The sequence below is a fragment of the Siphateles boraxobius genome, unplaced genomic scaffold (genome assembly GCF_051911475.1).
Source record: "Siphateles boraxobius isolate OS27281-9 unplaced genomic scaffold, OSU_SipBor_1 5, whole genome shotgun sequence".
NCBI classification, from domain to species: Eukaryota; Metazoa; Chordata; class Actinopteri; order Cypriniformes; family Leuciscidae; genus Siphateles; species Siphateles boraxobius.
The window spans coordinates 24,367,559-24,384,277 of NW_027509141.1; the positions used below are offsets into that span (position 1 = coordinate 24,367,559).

General features: G+C 37.2%; 2 protein-coding genes across 3 annotated transcripts; both read left to right on the forward strand.

Annotated features, from left to right (window-relative positions):
• Positions 1-699: 699 nt before the first annotated feature.
• Positions 700-5,343, forward strand: lmod1b (leiomodin 1b (smooth muscle)). Of its 2 annotated transcripts, XM_077203456.1 has the most exons (4): positions 717-783; positions 868-1,210; positions 1,930-3,663; positions 3,955-5,343. In XM_077203456.1, exons 2-4 carry the CDS (start codon positions 941-943, stop codon positions 3,979-3,981), a joined length of 2,031 nt encoding a protein of 676 aa, XP_077059571.1. In that variant the 5' UTR covers positions 717-783; positions 868-940; the 3' UTR covers positions 3,982-5,343. The 2 variants fall into 2 exon arrangements, with proteins under 2 accessions (XP_077059570.1, XP_077059571.1); XM_077203455.1 differs by having other exon boundaries at positions 700-1,210.
• A 952-nt stretch (positions 5,344-6,295) lies between these two features.
• timm17a (translocase of inner mitochondrial membrane 17 homolog A (yeast)) lies at positions 6,296-12,860 on the forward strand. Its single transcript, XM_077203459.1, has 6 exons — positions 6,296-6,909; positions 7,724-7,823; positions 7,942-8,005; positions 11,426-11,554; positions 11,724-11,834; positions 11,941-12,860. Exons 1-6 carry the CDS (start codon positions 6,884-6,886, stop codon positions 12,009-12,011), a joined length of 501 nt encoding a protein of 166 aa, XP_077059574.1. The 5' UTR covers positions 6,296-6,883; the 3' UTR covers positions 12,012-12,860.
• The last annotated feature ends 3,859 nt before the right edge of the window (positions 12,861-16,719 follow it).

The following is a 16,719-nucleotide window of genomic DNA, read 5'->3' on the forward strand; positions in this document are numbered from 1 at the left end:
TATTTTCAAATTTCAAGAAATGTCCAAAGAAAGGGTATGTTGCCATATGGCAACACCGTGCAGTAGAGGGTTAAGTTTGATTTGGGTTTTCGTTGTTACCTTTGTTTGCATTTGTTTCCATGGTTATTCATTGTTTGATTAATGAACAGAAACCTATTTCTCATTTCTTTCATTGGTTTAGTTGGCTATATTGAGCCTGTTTTCAGCTAGTAGCATATGTGTTCCCCTCTTATCTGTATACATTGGTTATGTTTGTGTTCTTTAGATCCACGAGTATCCTGAGTATTTTGTCATTTTGAGTTTGTAATAAACACTGCTGCTATTAGATCCTGCTCTTTTGTTTCTCTGCTGAAACTATTGGTGACAGATTTGTGGTCTTGGCTTACGATTTGCTTCCATTAAGATGAAGCATAATCATTTCAAATTTATGAATAGCCTATATTCTATTGAACCACATTAAACTGATTCCTGGAATAGCACAGCAGCCTATTATAGTATCCAAACTATTTCTATAACATTCTTAAACATCACTGGAAAAATATTTTCAGTAGCCTATACTCCAGGAATCTTGAATTCCTATCAGGAAGTAACCGTATGTTTCTAGGATGCTTTTGAGTTTTAGTAAACCATATCCTTCCCAATTGCCTTTAAAGGACTATGTACCCCCATCTAAATATGGTCATGTGCTCGATGGATTTCAAGGAATGTCTTAGCACTACAAACTTACGCTGACAGTCCATCGCGTCTCGCGCTGCTCCTTGCGTTTCTTTCACATCCAGAAAGGCTTCAATTTGACACTTTTCCTCGTTTTTCATCTTCACTTTCTAAACTGACAGCTCTATTAATGAAATTTTTTTTTTTCAAAAGGTAAAATAACTGAAAAAAACGCGGATATCTTCAGCAAATTCTACAGAAGTTTTTGTCATAATTGAACGCAACAATGTCCCGGAGGAAAGTGAGGGGACTCACTAAAACCGGGCGACAGGTGAGCGAGGACCCGGACCTCGACAGCTTGCTGTCAAACCTGTCACCCGAAGAAATGGAAGAGCTGCAGAAAGAGGTATCTGTTGTTCCTGATCCAGATCCGAGTGAAATAGTCGTTGTGGACCAAACGGATTTAAAACCAACCGCGCCAGTTAAAAAAGAATCACAATTGTGCGGCCAGACCGATAATTTCAAATCCCGCTTCCAGAGAAACCTGTCAACAGAGGTAAAATATTCACAACTAGCCTACCTTAAAAGTTTGTCTATGATGAATGCTGGAGTTTAACCTGACATGCTTAGTAGGACCTTGAAGACATGGCTGAATAAATTAATAAAAGTAGACTAATGTGGCTTGACAGATGTTTTGTTTGTAGATGTATTTGTATCATTTTATGACACTTGCATAATGTCCACCTTATTTTGTATAACTTTTACAAATTAGATTTGTACGAACTTTAACTGTAAAAGGCCATGCAATGTTACCTTTTTACTTTTCAATTTAAATGCATAATACAAGCAGGAGCAATGTATCTAATAGATACCTAATGGAGTGTCTTTGGATGTTAAAGTCTCTTGAAATGTTGGCACAGTTGAAGTTCCTTTGTTGATTGCTCCTTTGCTCACTGCCTTTTAAGGATAAGTCTGCCAAGGCTGGAGCTTTCCAGTGAAAAAGTACAGCTCACAAATCAAACACTCAGCCACTGTGCAAGTTTACATCTTCTTCACTGTGAAACAACCGACTGTGCATACTGTAAACATGTGCATGCACTACAGCTTTTATATAACCATCTGTGTCAAAGCAGTGGCTTTATTTGAACATTTTCATGTTAGTATGTAGGCCTAAGCCACTGTTTTTTCCTCCAGTTGGTTCCCCCAAAACAAAAATATAAATTTGATTGTATGTCACCATAATTTGTCCATAATTTATACATATTTGATCCTCAGGGAGAGCCGAAGAAGGAGAGCCGGAAGCAAGAGTACCTGCGTAAGATGGGCCTGAGCCAAGAGAAGAATACCTCCACGTCTGACAGCAGAGATGGAGGACTTCAGAGGACCCCCTCCACCTCTTCCTTCCCTAAATGTGATGATAGAATGGAGGACAGGACTCGCAGAGTCACAGAGGGCACCAAAGATGACAAATCTGTCCTTTCCAAGAAGGATGAGGAGAGTGAGCGAAAAGTAGAGGTGAAAGAACAAAATGATGGGAGTAAACTCAAAGACAGAAGAGAGATGAGAGAAAGTAGCAGCAGCAAAACCAAAGAATTAATTTCTAAGCTTCAGGAGAAAAAGGAGACAAATAGAAAGGAAGATAGTCGGAAAAGGGAATCTGGGGAAAGTAGAGCAAAGGAGATGATTTCTAGGATAAAGGAGAAAGAGGAGAAGGAAAGGGAGAGAAAGGATGAGATTAGGAAGAGAGAGGAGAACAAGACTAAAGGTTATCCGTCCAGGTTAGAGGAAAAGCAAAATCAGGTTCTAAAAGACAAAACAAAAGAGGACAAGGATGAAAAACTAATAAGAAGGTCAAGCGAGAAGTTGAAAGAAGGGCCCACGTTGGAATTAAGGGGACTTGCTGAAAATAAAGAGAAAGAACCTGAAAAGAACAATGAAAATGTGAAGAAGCCGCAGGAATGTAATGCAAAAGCAAGCGATAAGGAAAGAGAGGATGTTCAGAAACAAAATGAAATCATAAATGAAATTCATGAACCCATCAAGGAAGTGAACATTGGAAACTGTGTTTCAGACACCATTACAAAAAGTAAGACCAAAGAGGAGGAAGAGGAGGATGAGTCAGCCAGCATGTTTGATGAAGACCTTGAGAGAGTTCGTTGCAACGATCCGGGCATGGCTGATCTCAATGTGAACAATTCTGAGGTCATAAAAACCAAAACGCTTATTCAGTTCGCAGAGGCCTTGAAAAACAACACACACATCAAAACGTTTTCTTTGGCTAACTGCCGCGCTGATGACCATGTGGCTTACGCTATTGCAGAGACCTTACGCATTAACAAAAGCATCACTAGCACCAATTTGGACTCCAATCTACTAACTAGCAAAGGAATCATGGCCCTGATTCATGCCCTCCAGCACAACACCACACTCACTGAGCTACGCTTCCACAACCAGCGACACATCATCGGAGGAAAGTCTGAGATGGAAATGACCAAAATCTTAAAAGAAAACACAACTCTTCTGAAACTAGGCTACCACTTTGAGTTAGCTGGTCCTCGTATGACCATGACCAGTATTCTTAGTCGCAATATGGACCGTCAGCGACAAAAGCGGTTGCAGGAACAGAAGCAGGCTCAAGCCCAAGGTGCAGGAGACAAGAAAGACTCATTAGAAGTTCCAAAACCCGGCTTTGGTAAAGGCTCCCCGAGAGCCTCGCCCAGGCCGTCTCCTATACCTTCTCCCATACCGTCACCCGCCCCATCGCCCAAGTTGACTCATAAGAAAAGGATCAGTGGCCTTGGTGGTGGACCACCTCCGCCACCACCACCGCCTGGAGGACCACCACCGCCTCCACCTCCAATGCTAGACGGAGACTTCCTGAAGAACTCCCTGACACCCGTGTCACAGAGGAAGCTTGATGATAGGAGTGGAGGAAGAGGAGGAGCTCAAAATACAAGGGACCAACTTCTAGCTTCCATTAGAGGCAGCAATATCAAAAAGCTGAAAAAGGTATAAAGTAATTAATTAAACAAATTATTTACATTAGAAACATATAAGCCTATATTTTATCAAACAATTTATATATATATATATATATATATATATATATATATATATATATATATATATATGATGTATGAAGATATTTATATATGATATATATATACACATATACAATCTTGCAAGTTACATTTTTTAAATGATCATGAAACTTTCCTGTAGATACATTGGGTCTCATATTCAGAGGTTTTCCTGTTTTCCCTGAGAGAGTTTGAACTCACAGTGAATTGTTTTTCACAGGTTGCAATACCAAAGCTCTTGCAGTAAGCTGGCAGTGCAGAGAGATAAACATGAATGAAGAAAAAAGACAGGAATGAAAGGACAGACATCTCACAGACCTTGAGAAGATCAACACTCAGAATCTTCCATACAGAGTCTTTACTGCTGCCCTACAGTATGGAAGACAGGTATGGGTTCGTATAGATGGTGATTAGTCCATTGGATGCACAGCTTCTGCCCAGGAGTCTTTGTAAAAAGTACACTGGACGATTTAAAGAAACGGAAGTGTGGTGCAGTCATGGGTGCTTAGAGGCTTCGATGGCCTATGGAACTGCAGAGAACTTGATGCCTTGCTTGTCATTTGCACTAAATGAATAATTTCATATGATAGATTTATTAGTGTGGGTTTGGTACAGTATGTATGTGGATGTTGAGTAGATGTTGTTGTTTTTTCGGCAGTAAAATCGGATCTTCTTACATCTGACTGAATTGAACTATGTAAGAAATAAAACAATCACCTGGATTTTATTCTAGTATTTTGGGGTTTGGGAATCTCTGAAGTAAAAGCTCTTGCTGATCAGAGATTAAAGGTGGGATTCTAATTAAAAAAAATCACATAAAACAGGTATTGTTTCCATGTTACAGATTCTTCAATAGGCTACCTTATATTATTTTGAATGAGCGAGTGTGAACGAGAACAGAATTTTAGCATTTAGGAGAAAGGGATGGATAATCAGATCTATGTGAATATGGCTGCTTAAACATGCAAACTACAAAACATTTTTTATCTGAAATTTTCTTAAAACGTATGTAATCCATTGAGTATATGTACATTTTAATCACTGTTAAGTGTCTTCTTTTTTTTACCATCCATCTGTAATTTATCAAACAACATTAAAAAATGTAGAGAGATTTTAATTGTAAGATGTAAGAATATTAGAATTAGAATAGAATGTTATGCTCATTGAAAATAAGCTGTGTCGAATAGAATGATTCTTATATCAGGTTTCAGCTGTGACAATCCAGTAATTCCATTTGTGTTATGTAGAAAATTCTAATTGTTTTTGGAGGAATCTGCATGATAAATATATGATTGGTCCAACAAACACACCTGGGTCATGTGATTTTATTTGATTATTTTCAGGTCATTGTCAGAATAATGTCTGGTTTAGTATTTATTTAAATTTTAGTTGTCATTTGTATGTGCTTTGCCATTTTCATTATTATTATTTTTTACCTTTAGTTTATTTTTATTTCAGTTTTACATATTGGAACTGCAACTTATCTTATAAATTTAAACTTTTCATTCAAAATGTATATTTTATTTTATTTCTGTCTTTTTTTCAATTACTGAGAACAATTATTAATAGTTTTAGTTGAAATAAAAACTCTGGTTTATGTCAATACAAACTTCACCCTTTAGTGATTTTGTCTACAAAAGTGAAAATTATGTCATCGTATCTTCTATGCTCCACAGAAGAAAGGCATACAGTTTTGAAATGACATGAGTAATTGACATAATTTTCTTCCATAACTTTCAACCTTGTTACATGAGCGAATGCAATTCTAAGTAACTCGCAATAGACATAATGCAATACTAAGTATCTTTAAATTTACTCCAATCTGACCTTCTGAGTCATTTTGTGGGGATATAAAAATGCTGTAAAAGCTGTAGAGTCCAGTTCCGAACCATAGATAGAATGAATGGTTCTAGTGTTAGTGAGTGCTCCTCACATGATCACACAGATCCTATAAAGGGCTGTAGCACGCTTCCAGAGCTACAATGAGTTTCTTGGGCATGAAAAAAAAACAGTGATCTAATGCATTGTTGCTAATGCCACGTAATTTTGCTTAGCTCATTTGTTTACTGGAATAAAGACCTATACACGAAGGCTATGTAGGACAAGAAACAAAAGACCACACCACTTGTGATGTAACATTACAGATTACATTCAATCTGGTCACAGGTTTAAAGCTTAAAGCTTTTCTCTCTTTTCTTAGGGAATTATGATCTTCAGATAAGTGGCAGGTGCTTATTGCAATGCATAGATTACTGGTATATACAAGAATCACCACTGGAGCTAGAGGTAATCACTCAATAGTCTGCTGTTCATCTTTTTCAGAGCTCTTCAGAAATGTTCTTCTGAAAGTGGAGTCTGAAAGTTGATTGGAATCGAAGCAAGCTTGTTTATATTTTGATTGCCCCTGACTAACCCTCGGGACTGCTGAAATGTCTATATTTGGTCATTTCTCAATGCAGGCTCAGACTGCATCTCATTCCTTTCCCCTTCCTAATAATGGAAACATAGCCAACCGCGTGTCAGACTCAGAGCAATAACATAGAGGCGACATGAAGGAGAGAGAGATTTTTGAATTATGTTTTAACGCAGAGACATCAACTAACTTTTAATGCAGCCCCATCTCCTCTAGGCGCAACGAAGAGGCTCTACCATAAAGAACAGTTTTATTAGCCACTTGACAACTTTAATTTTTCAAAATGTAAAGTTGGTTTTGCAATATCATGCATAATTCTGATATAAAATATAATTTTGGTTTATAGTTTAAATTACAATTTATATCAGAATTATGCCTGATATCGCAATACCCACTTTAAATTTGAAAGTTAGTTAAATTCAAAAGCACTAATTATAAGATGTGCTTTATAAAGATTATAAAAACAATGTGTGGGGGCAACAAGTTGGGGCCTTGTAAACTATAATCCATTATTGTCATTATTGTCTATGGTGGACGAAATTGACCCATTTATGGGACCTCTGCATTATCTCACTGTAAATGGTTAGTAATTTGTGTGAATACTGCCACTAGAGGGGCCTCTAGCAATTTAACGATAACAAAGAAAAAGACAGCAAAGGACCACGCGAATAACCTTACGTCACTCGCTGCACCAGCACGTGTTTTGTTACGTCAGTGGGAAGAGGAAAAGAACAAAATGGAGGAGTACGCGAGGGAGCCTTGGTGAGCCGACAGTTGAAACAACTTTTTTATTTTATACATTTCGAACATTTATATTTGTTGTTATTATAACAGTTAAAATAATCTTTATTATTTATGCGGTCTGATTAACTGTCAGGCTGTTTGACGCTCGAATTGTTGTGATATGGTCGGTTTACTGGATGTTAGTTAACACGATGTCCTTCAGTAAAGGCTTCTTGCTGTCAGTCCCGCACATGACCTTGTTCTGCCGGTGATCGGTTGATTTTGTTTCTACATTATGTTTTAATAATAATTGTTTAATCTATTAAACTACTACACATAATATATAGGGCAATTATTTGTATTAACATACGGTTAACGTTAGTAGGATCTGTAAGTTAGATAACTTAGTCAGCAATACGACGTGAAAGCATACGTTACTAACGTTATTGAAATGTGTCATATTTATACAACATACCCGTTTTCTGTTTCGTTTATTGGGCGACATTATGGATACTTCCTCGAGTAGGATTTACACTAACGAAAATGGTTAACACTTTATTGTGCATTGTCCTTGTTACACATCTTGCATGTACTTACCATAGTAATGACATTAAATTATGCATAATTACAAGCATCTAAACCAAATTTTAACCCTACTTATACAGTTATTGCATGTTATTAATTAATATTACTCATAATATTACTTATTTGTATCAATACTCCTTAAAATAAAGTGTATCCCCAAAGTGAGACCATTTTTTAAAACCAGAACTTTTTGGAAGGGTTTCTAGTAGCAGAGATGATCTTTATGCATTATTGGTGTTCTCATGATCATACTGTTGTTGTTTCTCAGCCCCTGGAGGATAGTGGACGACTGTGGGGGTGCTTTCACCATGGGGGCCATCGGTGGAGGGATCTTTCAGGCCGTCAAAGGCTTTAGAAACTCTCCCTCTGTGAGTGCTTTATCAGCAGCACAGAGAATTAGTGTTGTTTTACTTAAAGTTAAGGGCCTGCAGTACTTTTGGGCCCAATGTAAGATCTCATTGGTGTTTTTATTTTTCATATTTTTAGGGAATGAATCACAGAATGAGGGGTAGCTTGACAGCCATAAGGACCAGAGCTCCACAACTTGGAGGTAATGTTTAAGGGTTCAAAGATTATACGTCACATGTAGTCCGAGTGAGACACTATAGTTCAAAAGTTTGGGGTTAAGATTTTTTTGAATGCTTTTGAATGGAGCATTTATGCTTTTATGCTCAGCAAGGCTGCATTTATTTGATCAGGAAATACATTAAAAATATGAATATTGTGAAATGTTATTTTTTATTTTAATACATTTTGAACATTTTCAGCAGCCTTTACTCCAGACTTTAGCGTCACATGATTCTTCAGATGTCATTCTAATAGCTGATTTGTTTTAAAAAAATGTAAGTTTGTTCAAATTAAAGGTTCACCTAAAAATGAAAATTCTGTAATAATTTCCTCACCCTCGTGTCGTCCCATACCTGTAAGACTTTAATTCATCTTCGGAACACAAATTATAATTTTAATACAATCATATTTGTACTCCATTGACAGTTATGCAACTACCACTTTATTAAAAAGTTAATAAAGAGATCATAAAACTAATTAATAGGAATTTATTGGTTTAGTCCAAATTTTCTGAAGAGACTTAATCGCTTTATATGATGAACAGATTCAATTTAGGCTTTTTTCACATATAAACATTGATCACCGAACATAAACAGAAGCTCAACCGAACCTTCTTGATGCGTGACAACAAACCTCACTGCCTCTTGCAGAACCTCAACCGTACTGCGTAACACACTAGAATCAACTTCATTGGTTCTCGCACATCAAGCGATCATGCTTGAGCTTCTGTTCATCACTACTGATGTGTGAGTTGATGGATGTTTATATGTGATTAAAAGCCTCAATTTAAATCTGTTCATCATAGAGCTGGACGATATGGCCAAATTTTATATCACGGTACATTTCTTAATTTCGGTCGATACGATATAATTCCGATATTGTTCATATCGCTATAAAAGCCTCAGAAAAACTGCCAAAAACGCCAACAACAGATGTCTGTACATACAATCTTCTGAAAAATTTATTTGCCAAGTCTATGAAACCTGCTGGAGTCTTTTGGTACTGCACCAGAACAAACTACATGAACCAATGAAATAACCCATCATAACAATAACATTCTCTTCTCAATACCTGCTACAAGACTATGAAAGCATATGAGTAGCAATATTCAATTTGAAATGTAATATGCAAAATGACAATGCAATATGTAAAATGGCAATGTATTTCTGTTTTTAAATTTACATTTGCCATTACATTTTTGCAACGTTTGGTGCAAAATTCAATTATATAATTTACATTTGCCATTTAATACACTAGTTTTAATATGCCAATTGAATACATATTTTAACGTTTTATAAGTTGCAAAATTAAAATGTATTACAGATATGATTATGTTTAACATGTTCAAGCAAAAACTATAGCAAATTGATAATTTAAATGATATTTTAAATAAATGTTATATTTAATTGCATTTACACTCATAGTTTAAGACACTTGCGATTGCATTTTCATTAAATGTCCCGCAATGAATGTAGCAAAATTCAATGCATTCCGAGCCGATCATGCCCACTCCCGCCCTGTCAATCACTGCGTGAAGTTTTGGTTTCTTAGATATTACAATCATATGTATTGGTCATTCTGAGGTCACTCAGCATCCCCACATGCTCCAAATTCACGCAAAAAGTCTTGTTTGTTTTTGCTTCGTTTGTGCCGGTTAAAGTTGTGTTTGTGCTGCTTCTATCGGGTCGGAGCAGGTTTGATGTGTTCCCGCTGCTAGTCGGCAGTCACTCTCCGGCACATTTTAAAGTCAATGGAGGGACATGAAATCGGTTCCCAACAGGGGGGGGTCTCGGCCCACAAGGGCCTCAGCGAGCTCTTTGGGGGGTCGCGTCATATTTTGAAAAGTGTTGGAACAGTGAGCATTAACGTAGCAGTCTGTAACTTTTTTTATGTTAAAAATTTACTACATTTATATAACGAGTGAGTACATCATGAATCCATTTTCCAAACCGTGTTTTTGTCTTATCCTGAGTCACAATGGTACACCTATAATAAGTGTTTATATTGGGACTATTTTACACTGGTTCGGGTTGTACTGCTGCGGTGTAGCCCAGTGCCTGTGTGACTCATCATAGACATAAACACAGAGAAGTAGCTTCGGCTACAATGTTCTTCCACAAGACGCATTATTCTGTTAATAAACGCGTGTCTATTAATCGCTAGATTGCCAAATGTTACGGACTGCAGCTTTAAGGAGAACTATCATATTACATTAGCTAGGCTAATTTTTTTTTCATGATCCCCTGGCTGACCAAAAAATGGGGTTTCAACCATGACAGCCCTTAAAACCAAATACAGGGCCAGACTGACCCTTGAGGATGAAATGTCTTGCCCTGTCTAAGATCTCTAGCCTGGTTCTGCCCTCCTACGTACTTCCGCTCAATTTTCATTTTCCTTCAGTACTATGTCTGGGCTTGTGCTGTAGTCTTTGGTTTTCTCCGGTCAATTTTTTACCGGGCCAATCAGCGAACAGAGGGAGTGGCTGAGAACGATGATGTTGATGTTGTGCGTTATTTTGAGTTGTTTAGTAATGGCAGCGGAGAAAGATGCGAGCGAAGCCAATTCGGTCCGTTGTGGCAACACTGCCGAATATCAAGAAGTTAAAGCCGGAGCAAGAACAATCTTTGCTTAGTTTTGTTGGTGGCCATGATGTTGTGGCCCTCCTCTCCACGGGGTTCGACATGACATACGTCACGACCAAACGTTAGCGATTGGTTATGGCAGATTTAGAGTGACTCTGGACAGATCCAATAGTTTTAGACTTCAGTAGAGTACCCGCCTACAAAGAAGTTAACGCTTGTCAATGGAGAGGTGCCAGACTCTATGTACAAATGAAATGTACGAGAGTCTGGTGGGACCAGGCTATAAGATCTCTCCACGCATTGACCAAATTACTCACTGCCAGCAGCAATCCTCACACTGATTGATAAAGCCTCACAAATAACATGCAAGTATTGAGGTCCCAGACACCAGTTATTTTGTAATAGCCTATATTAATTATTTTTCCCTACACAGTGAATACCTATATTTTTGTTATTGCATTTCAATTAGGGCCAATTAATAGACTACTCCTAGGCTTACGTTTTTAAATTACAAATGGCCTACGGCTGTTTTTGTTATAGTATTTACAATATTATACGCTATTATTTGTGCATAAACATATCTGGTTATAGTAATGAGCATACTGTTTTTTTAAAAACAAAACATTTAGTCATCCTTGCTGCAAGCTTACAAGAGCTACAATGTCATTAAATAGGGGGGCCCTAAAATATTTTCTTGGGAAAAAGGGGGTCTCGGACAAAAAAAGGTTGGGAACCACTGATGTAGACAATGTAATTGGTTAATAATTTATGTATTTACTTTGAAAGATATTACAAAATACAAATGTTTTTTTCATCATTAGGAAGCTTTGCGGTGTGGGGTGGCCTCTTCTCCATGATTGATTGTGGGCTGGTGAAGGTGAGGGGCAAAGAAGACCCCTGGAATTCAATCACAAGTGGTGCCATGACAGGAGCCATTTTAGCTGCAAGAAGTAAGTCAAATCTCAATCTAATGTAAATAATGATGTGGTCACATTTATGCAAGTTCTAATTCCTTGCCAGTTTATAAATATTTAAAGTGCATTCTCTTAAAATTCTTCCTTTTATATTTAAATAACTTGTATTTATTTGTGTGATATTAATTTCTTTGTCTCATCACAGATGGACCAGTGGCCATGTTTGGCTCTGCTGCAATGGGAGGTATATTGCTTGCGTTAATAGAAGGTGCAGGAATTCTGCTCACAAGGTTCGCCTCAGCACAATTCCCAACTGGTAAGTGTGGCAATCATCCTTTGAGACTGAATAAAACTTTTTTTAAATGCAAAAATTAAAAAGTAATAGATAAATTCAAATCAACCAACATATCCTTTCTCTACAGGCCCACAGTTTGCAGAAGAGCCTGCTCCCATGCCTGCTTCGTCATTCGGAGACTATAGACAGTACCAATGAGAAACCCTTTAAAACTCAAGATCTTTTCTTATTCCATGAACTTAATTGAGACACTGAAGTTAAAGTGAGGACCTCATTCATCAACAGAGCATGCCATCAACCAAGAATGACTGTGACAACAAAAAATATAAAGGGCAAACACTATTGTCCCTATATATTGTGTATGCCTTTTGCTATTCTCAGCCTTGTCATTGGCCTCTGGGTCACCCTATTTAAGTTATAAGGAAATCAAACTCAGACCTGTTTTTTCATCCGTATTTTCTGTGACCTCCTTTTGCCCCTGACACAGCTGGAAATGTTTGATGGAGCTATAGGTATACTGTTTGTCATGCTAGGATTTTCATGTTGAGCCCTAATCAATTTGGCTGTGTGTGCGTGCGTGCGTGCGTGCGTGTGTGTGTCTGTGTGTGTGTCTCTGTGTGTGTGTGTGTGTGTGTGTGTGTGTGTGTGTGTGTGTGTGTGTGTGTGCGTGCGTGCGTGCGTGCGTGCGTGCGCGCGCGCGCGTGCGTGCGTGCGTGCATCAGAGTTTAATACATGCCCGTGTACTGATTGTTTGCCTTAATGTAAACCTTTCATGGGCTTTGACAATATCATAGTGGGGATTCTTATTAACTGGTTTATGCCAAACCTCCTAGTGCAAAGCTTGTTCCTTCACAGTTTACTATTTGATGTAGCTATTTATTTTCTAGTACAACTTCCTAATTTCAAGATGTTATCAGTATACTTTACTTATTGTACTTTAATGATTTCTCTACAGTGAATATTAGCAGTTTTGTTCAAATGCAGCAGAGAAATAGTTGATGGACAGAAAATAGTAAATAAAGTAGTTATTGCTCTGTGTGAAAAGCACATAGATATTATTAAGTGTATATTTTACCAATTTATTATTTTAGGTAATTGCTTGTCTAAAATTAGACTTCCATTTTTAAAGATCGTCCATTGAGTAAAGTAATAAAATAAAAACGTTAGTAATTTTGGCCACTAGAGGGAAGTATAGACTCATAGTGGTGCACAGCAAGTGTCAAGTTGAAATGTAGATTTAACTTTAAATGTCTCCAATTAAGCCAGTCCGGAGACGGAAAAGAAATTATATCATGATAGAAAAAATGTGTGATACATTAGTCAAATACATTGGCAGAAATGTAATTTTCCTTGAGGTTTTGAGAGAAAAAAAATTGAGCAATTGAATCTAAATTGCAAAAGCAAATTTCTGACGTCATGTTTATAGAATGGTTCTAGAGAGAAAAATGTTTCAGTGTAGCAAGTAAATCAGTGTAGAAAAAGATGAATCATAAATATTTTGGGATAATTTTATATTTATGCTAAAAGTTAATTTAGTAAATTTTTAGAAGAACACATCAAATAAAGATATGATATTAGTTTATTAAATATGCAACGGTTGTTCATTGGACGAGGCTTTAAGCAATCATTTTTGTCCCGTCTGGAGGCATCTCACTGCGAAACAAATGGGTGGAGCTTACGTCTCGGTCCCCCTCGCTAGACGTCCAGCGAGGAGGAGTGAATGTAATTTTGGGATGGAGCTAGCTAGAATATCCAACCCAGAACACACCAAGCCGACGCCGACGAACTATGTTTAGCGCTAATGAAAGCAGACTGTGTTGTCGGGGTAAAAAGCTGTACTTGAACAGAACTTCAAGAGACCGAGAGAACTACTGCCGACTGTTAGCTAGAATGCGCGTTCTGCGCCTGCGTGTAAATGAGACAACTGTCTATTTCTGCAGATATATTCATCTATATTCAACATTCAAAAAGAGAAACCGACGCTGCAGGCTGCAGATAACGTTGCACAAACCATAAACAAAGCAGTGCGTGCGTGCTTACCGTTTTGAATATCAATCCTGTTAAACAATTTCTTTATTCCACTCCACTCATGTTAATATTTAAATATTTGCCAAAGAACACTCATGTAAGATGACGTATCATAACAACAGCCTTCTATCTGTACCGTTTTGACTTTGCTCTCTGTTTTTCTATTATTCTCGTGCACTGACTCGTTCACTAAGCTGAACAGCCAATCAGAGTTCTCTCTCTCGCCGACGAGGACCAATTTCAGCCGACGGTGCGGGACACACTGAGAAAACTTAGTAGGCCGACCGTCGGCTTGGTGTGTTTCTTCTTCCGCCCTTTTTTATATGCTGATTGGGCGAACTCCAAAATGGGCTTTACAACAACTGGCCTATAATTGAACCGGTGATATACGTTATGACATGCTTGTGGTGATTTAATAATTATTATGCTTGTGATTTAATAACACAGTTTGGCGTTGTACACGGCGTTCATGTCTGTTGTGGCTTGTGAGGCATTTCATGTGACGTTAATAGTCTAGGTTCTTGACGTAACTTGTAAGTTTTGTCGGTTACACCTTTTCTTCCCTAATCTTTTACCTGTCGCACTCGCCACTGCTTCAGAATTATGTTGGCATAGGCTATAAAAATAGGCCTATATAAATATTTTGATTTATAGCATAATGACGCAACTAGGAGTAGGTTAGTTTGGAGGGGGGAAATACTTAAGAGTTGTGGAATGACCAATACTTTTGTTGTCCACCAAAACCAAGTCAGGTGTTACTTTTACTATGCAAATATTGATTTTGAGTTGGCGGGAAGTGCTTAAATGGGAATACTTATTAAAAATAGGGAGGTAATTATGTTGTTGAATGAAGAAATAGATTAACAAATGTGTTAAATTGTTATTGAGGAGAGGAAATTCAGTGTTTAGTTTGTATCAATTTCTTGCATGTTGTTGGACAAAATACTTTCTGCTAGCATACAAATGTTTTCCTTTGAAAACCGGGCATATAACCTGCTGTTTTCATCTGTTTTGCTTGTGTTTCATGTCATTCAGTTGTTCTCACTGGTGCCTTTTCAGCCTTGCTGGTTGATGTCCCTTTATGAGAGAGTCATTTTCTTTGACCTTTTGCCTCAACATTCAAAAGTCCAAGGGGTTTGGCTTGACTTTTGCAATTCGGGTTTATTTTCTAACCTTCTCATTCAGTAAAAGCCTGTCTCTTATAAAAAGCCGTGGTGCTTCACTCCACGCGGCTTCGTCCTGCTTGCATGCACGTTTGTTTGGAGAGCAAAAACAACCGAAGGAAGGTCAACTTGTGGTGCAAACAACTCATTAATAATTTAAGGCAGCGAACATGACTGGTTGCTAATCTACATAGTTCCTAAAAAGTGCTGTGATTATTAATTCAGGGCTTTTGAAGGCACTGTGGGAGCGTAGCATTCTTGATTGTATACAAGAGCGGTGAACAAGCTCTGGCCAGGCACTCAAGATGTTTGGTGAAAGACTCCAAATCTTTCTCTGTTGCTGAAGATGTGGTGTGTCTGAAAGAGAAATAGAGAATGCATGTGGAATTTTAAATTATAGGTGAATGCTTGGAGAATGATGTGTAGAGGCTAATGCAACAATCCTAGTCCTATCTATTCGACTGTGATAATCATTTCAAAGTAGCAGGCAATCAAAGAGACTTTAAATTAGATGATTTCTCACTTGAAGCCTTATGCTTTACCACCAGATACACACTAACTAGCTCTTGTTATTTCCTGACCTGCATAGTATCATGGTTTCAAACTGAATTAAGCGGTTATGTATCAATTAAGAGAACTTTTCTTGCCCCTTAGATGATTGTGTAAAAAAAAAAAGGTTTTCATTCTAGTTTTGAAGGATATATTATAATAGCTTTTTGTGTCTCTTTAATTACAATTTTATACTTTAATTACATATAGTGTAGTTTAATTGACCAGAAATTCACTATTTTGGCTTTCCCCTTTGTAACTTTTCTTCTGTAATAATAATAATAATAATAATAGTAAAGCTAAAATGTAGAAATTTTCAAATCAAATGTCCTCCTAACTGAAGCCCTCCAAAGTGAAGCATCATCCATGTGTACTTTTTGCCCAATAACAATAATCAGAAACATCAAGTGTCTAATTATTTTATTGTTTTTCAGTGGATGGTGTCAACTAGCTTCTTTTTTTTCATCACTCTTCTGTTCTGTCCTTCACTTATGCTGGGGAGAATTACAGATCATTTCTACAAATGTGAGGCTTGCAGGCAATTGCATTGAAAAAATGGCAGTTCATAAATGTCATATTAACTATTTATGTGAATAATCAGAGTCTGTCGTATGAACAGTGGCAAGCGGAATAAATAAATAAGACGGAATGCATTATACATGACAGCATGATGTACAATAGACATTATCACGGTTGGTGTTAATGATCCTCAGATGTTTGGTGGAATGCTGTGTATTTAATGAGGTCTTTGTATGCAGTGCACTACTCTAGTCTTCTGTAACAAAACTTTTGAAAGTGACTGCATTCACTTTTGTGTTAAGCAGGCTTGCAGGAATTTTGCCTTTAAATTGGGAATAAAAAAAGGAATATTCCAGGTTCAAAATAACTTAAACTTAACTGGCAAATTGTGTGACCATTTCTTTTTTTCGTTTCTTTTTTTAAAAAGCAAAGATCAAGGCTACAATGAGGCACTTATAATGAAAGTGAATTGGGAAATATTTTGGAGGCTTTAAAAGAAATGTTTTGTGTTAAAACATCTATATTATTTGAGCTATTAGAGCATTTATGGAGTTCTGCTGTACACAGACGGTATTTATAAAGATTTATTTTTTCTCTAGTAAAATCATGGTAACATGAATATTGTCTTGTTATACTATTGAGTATTT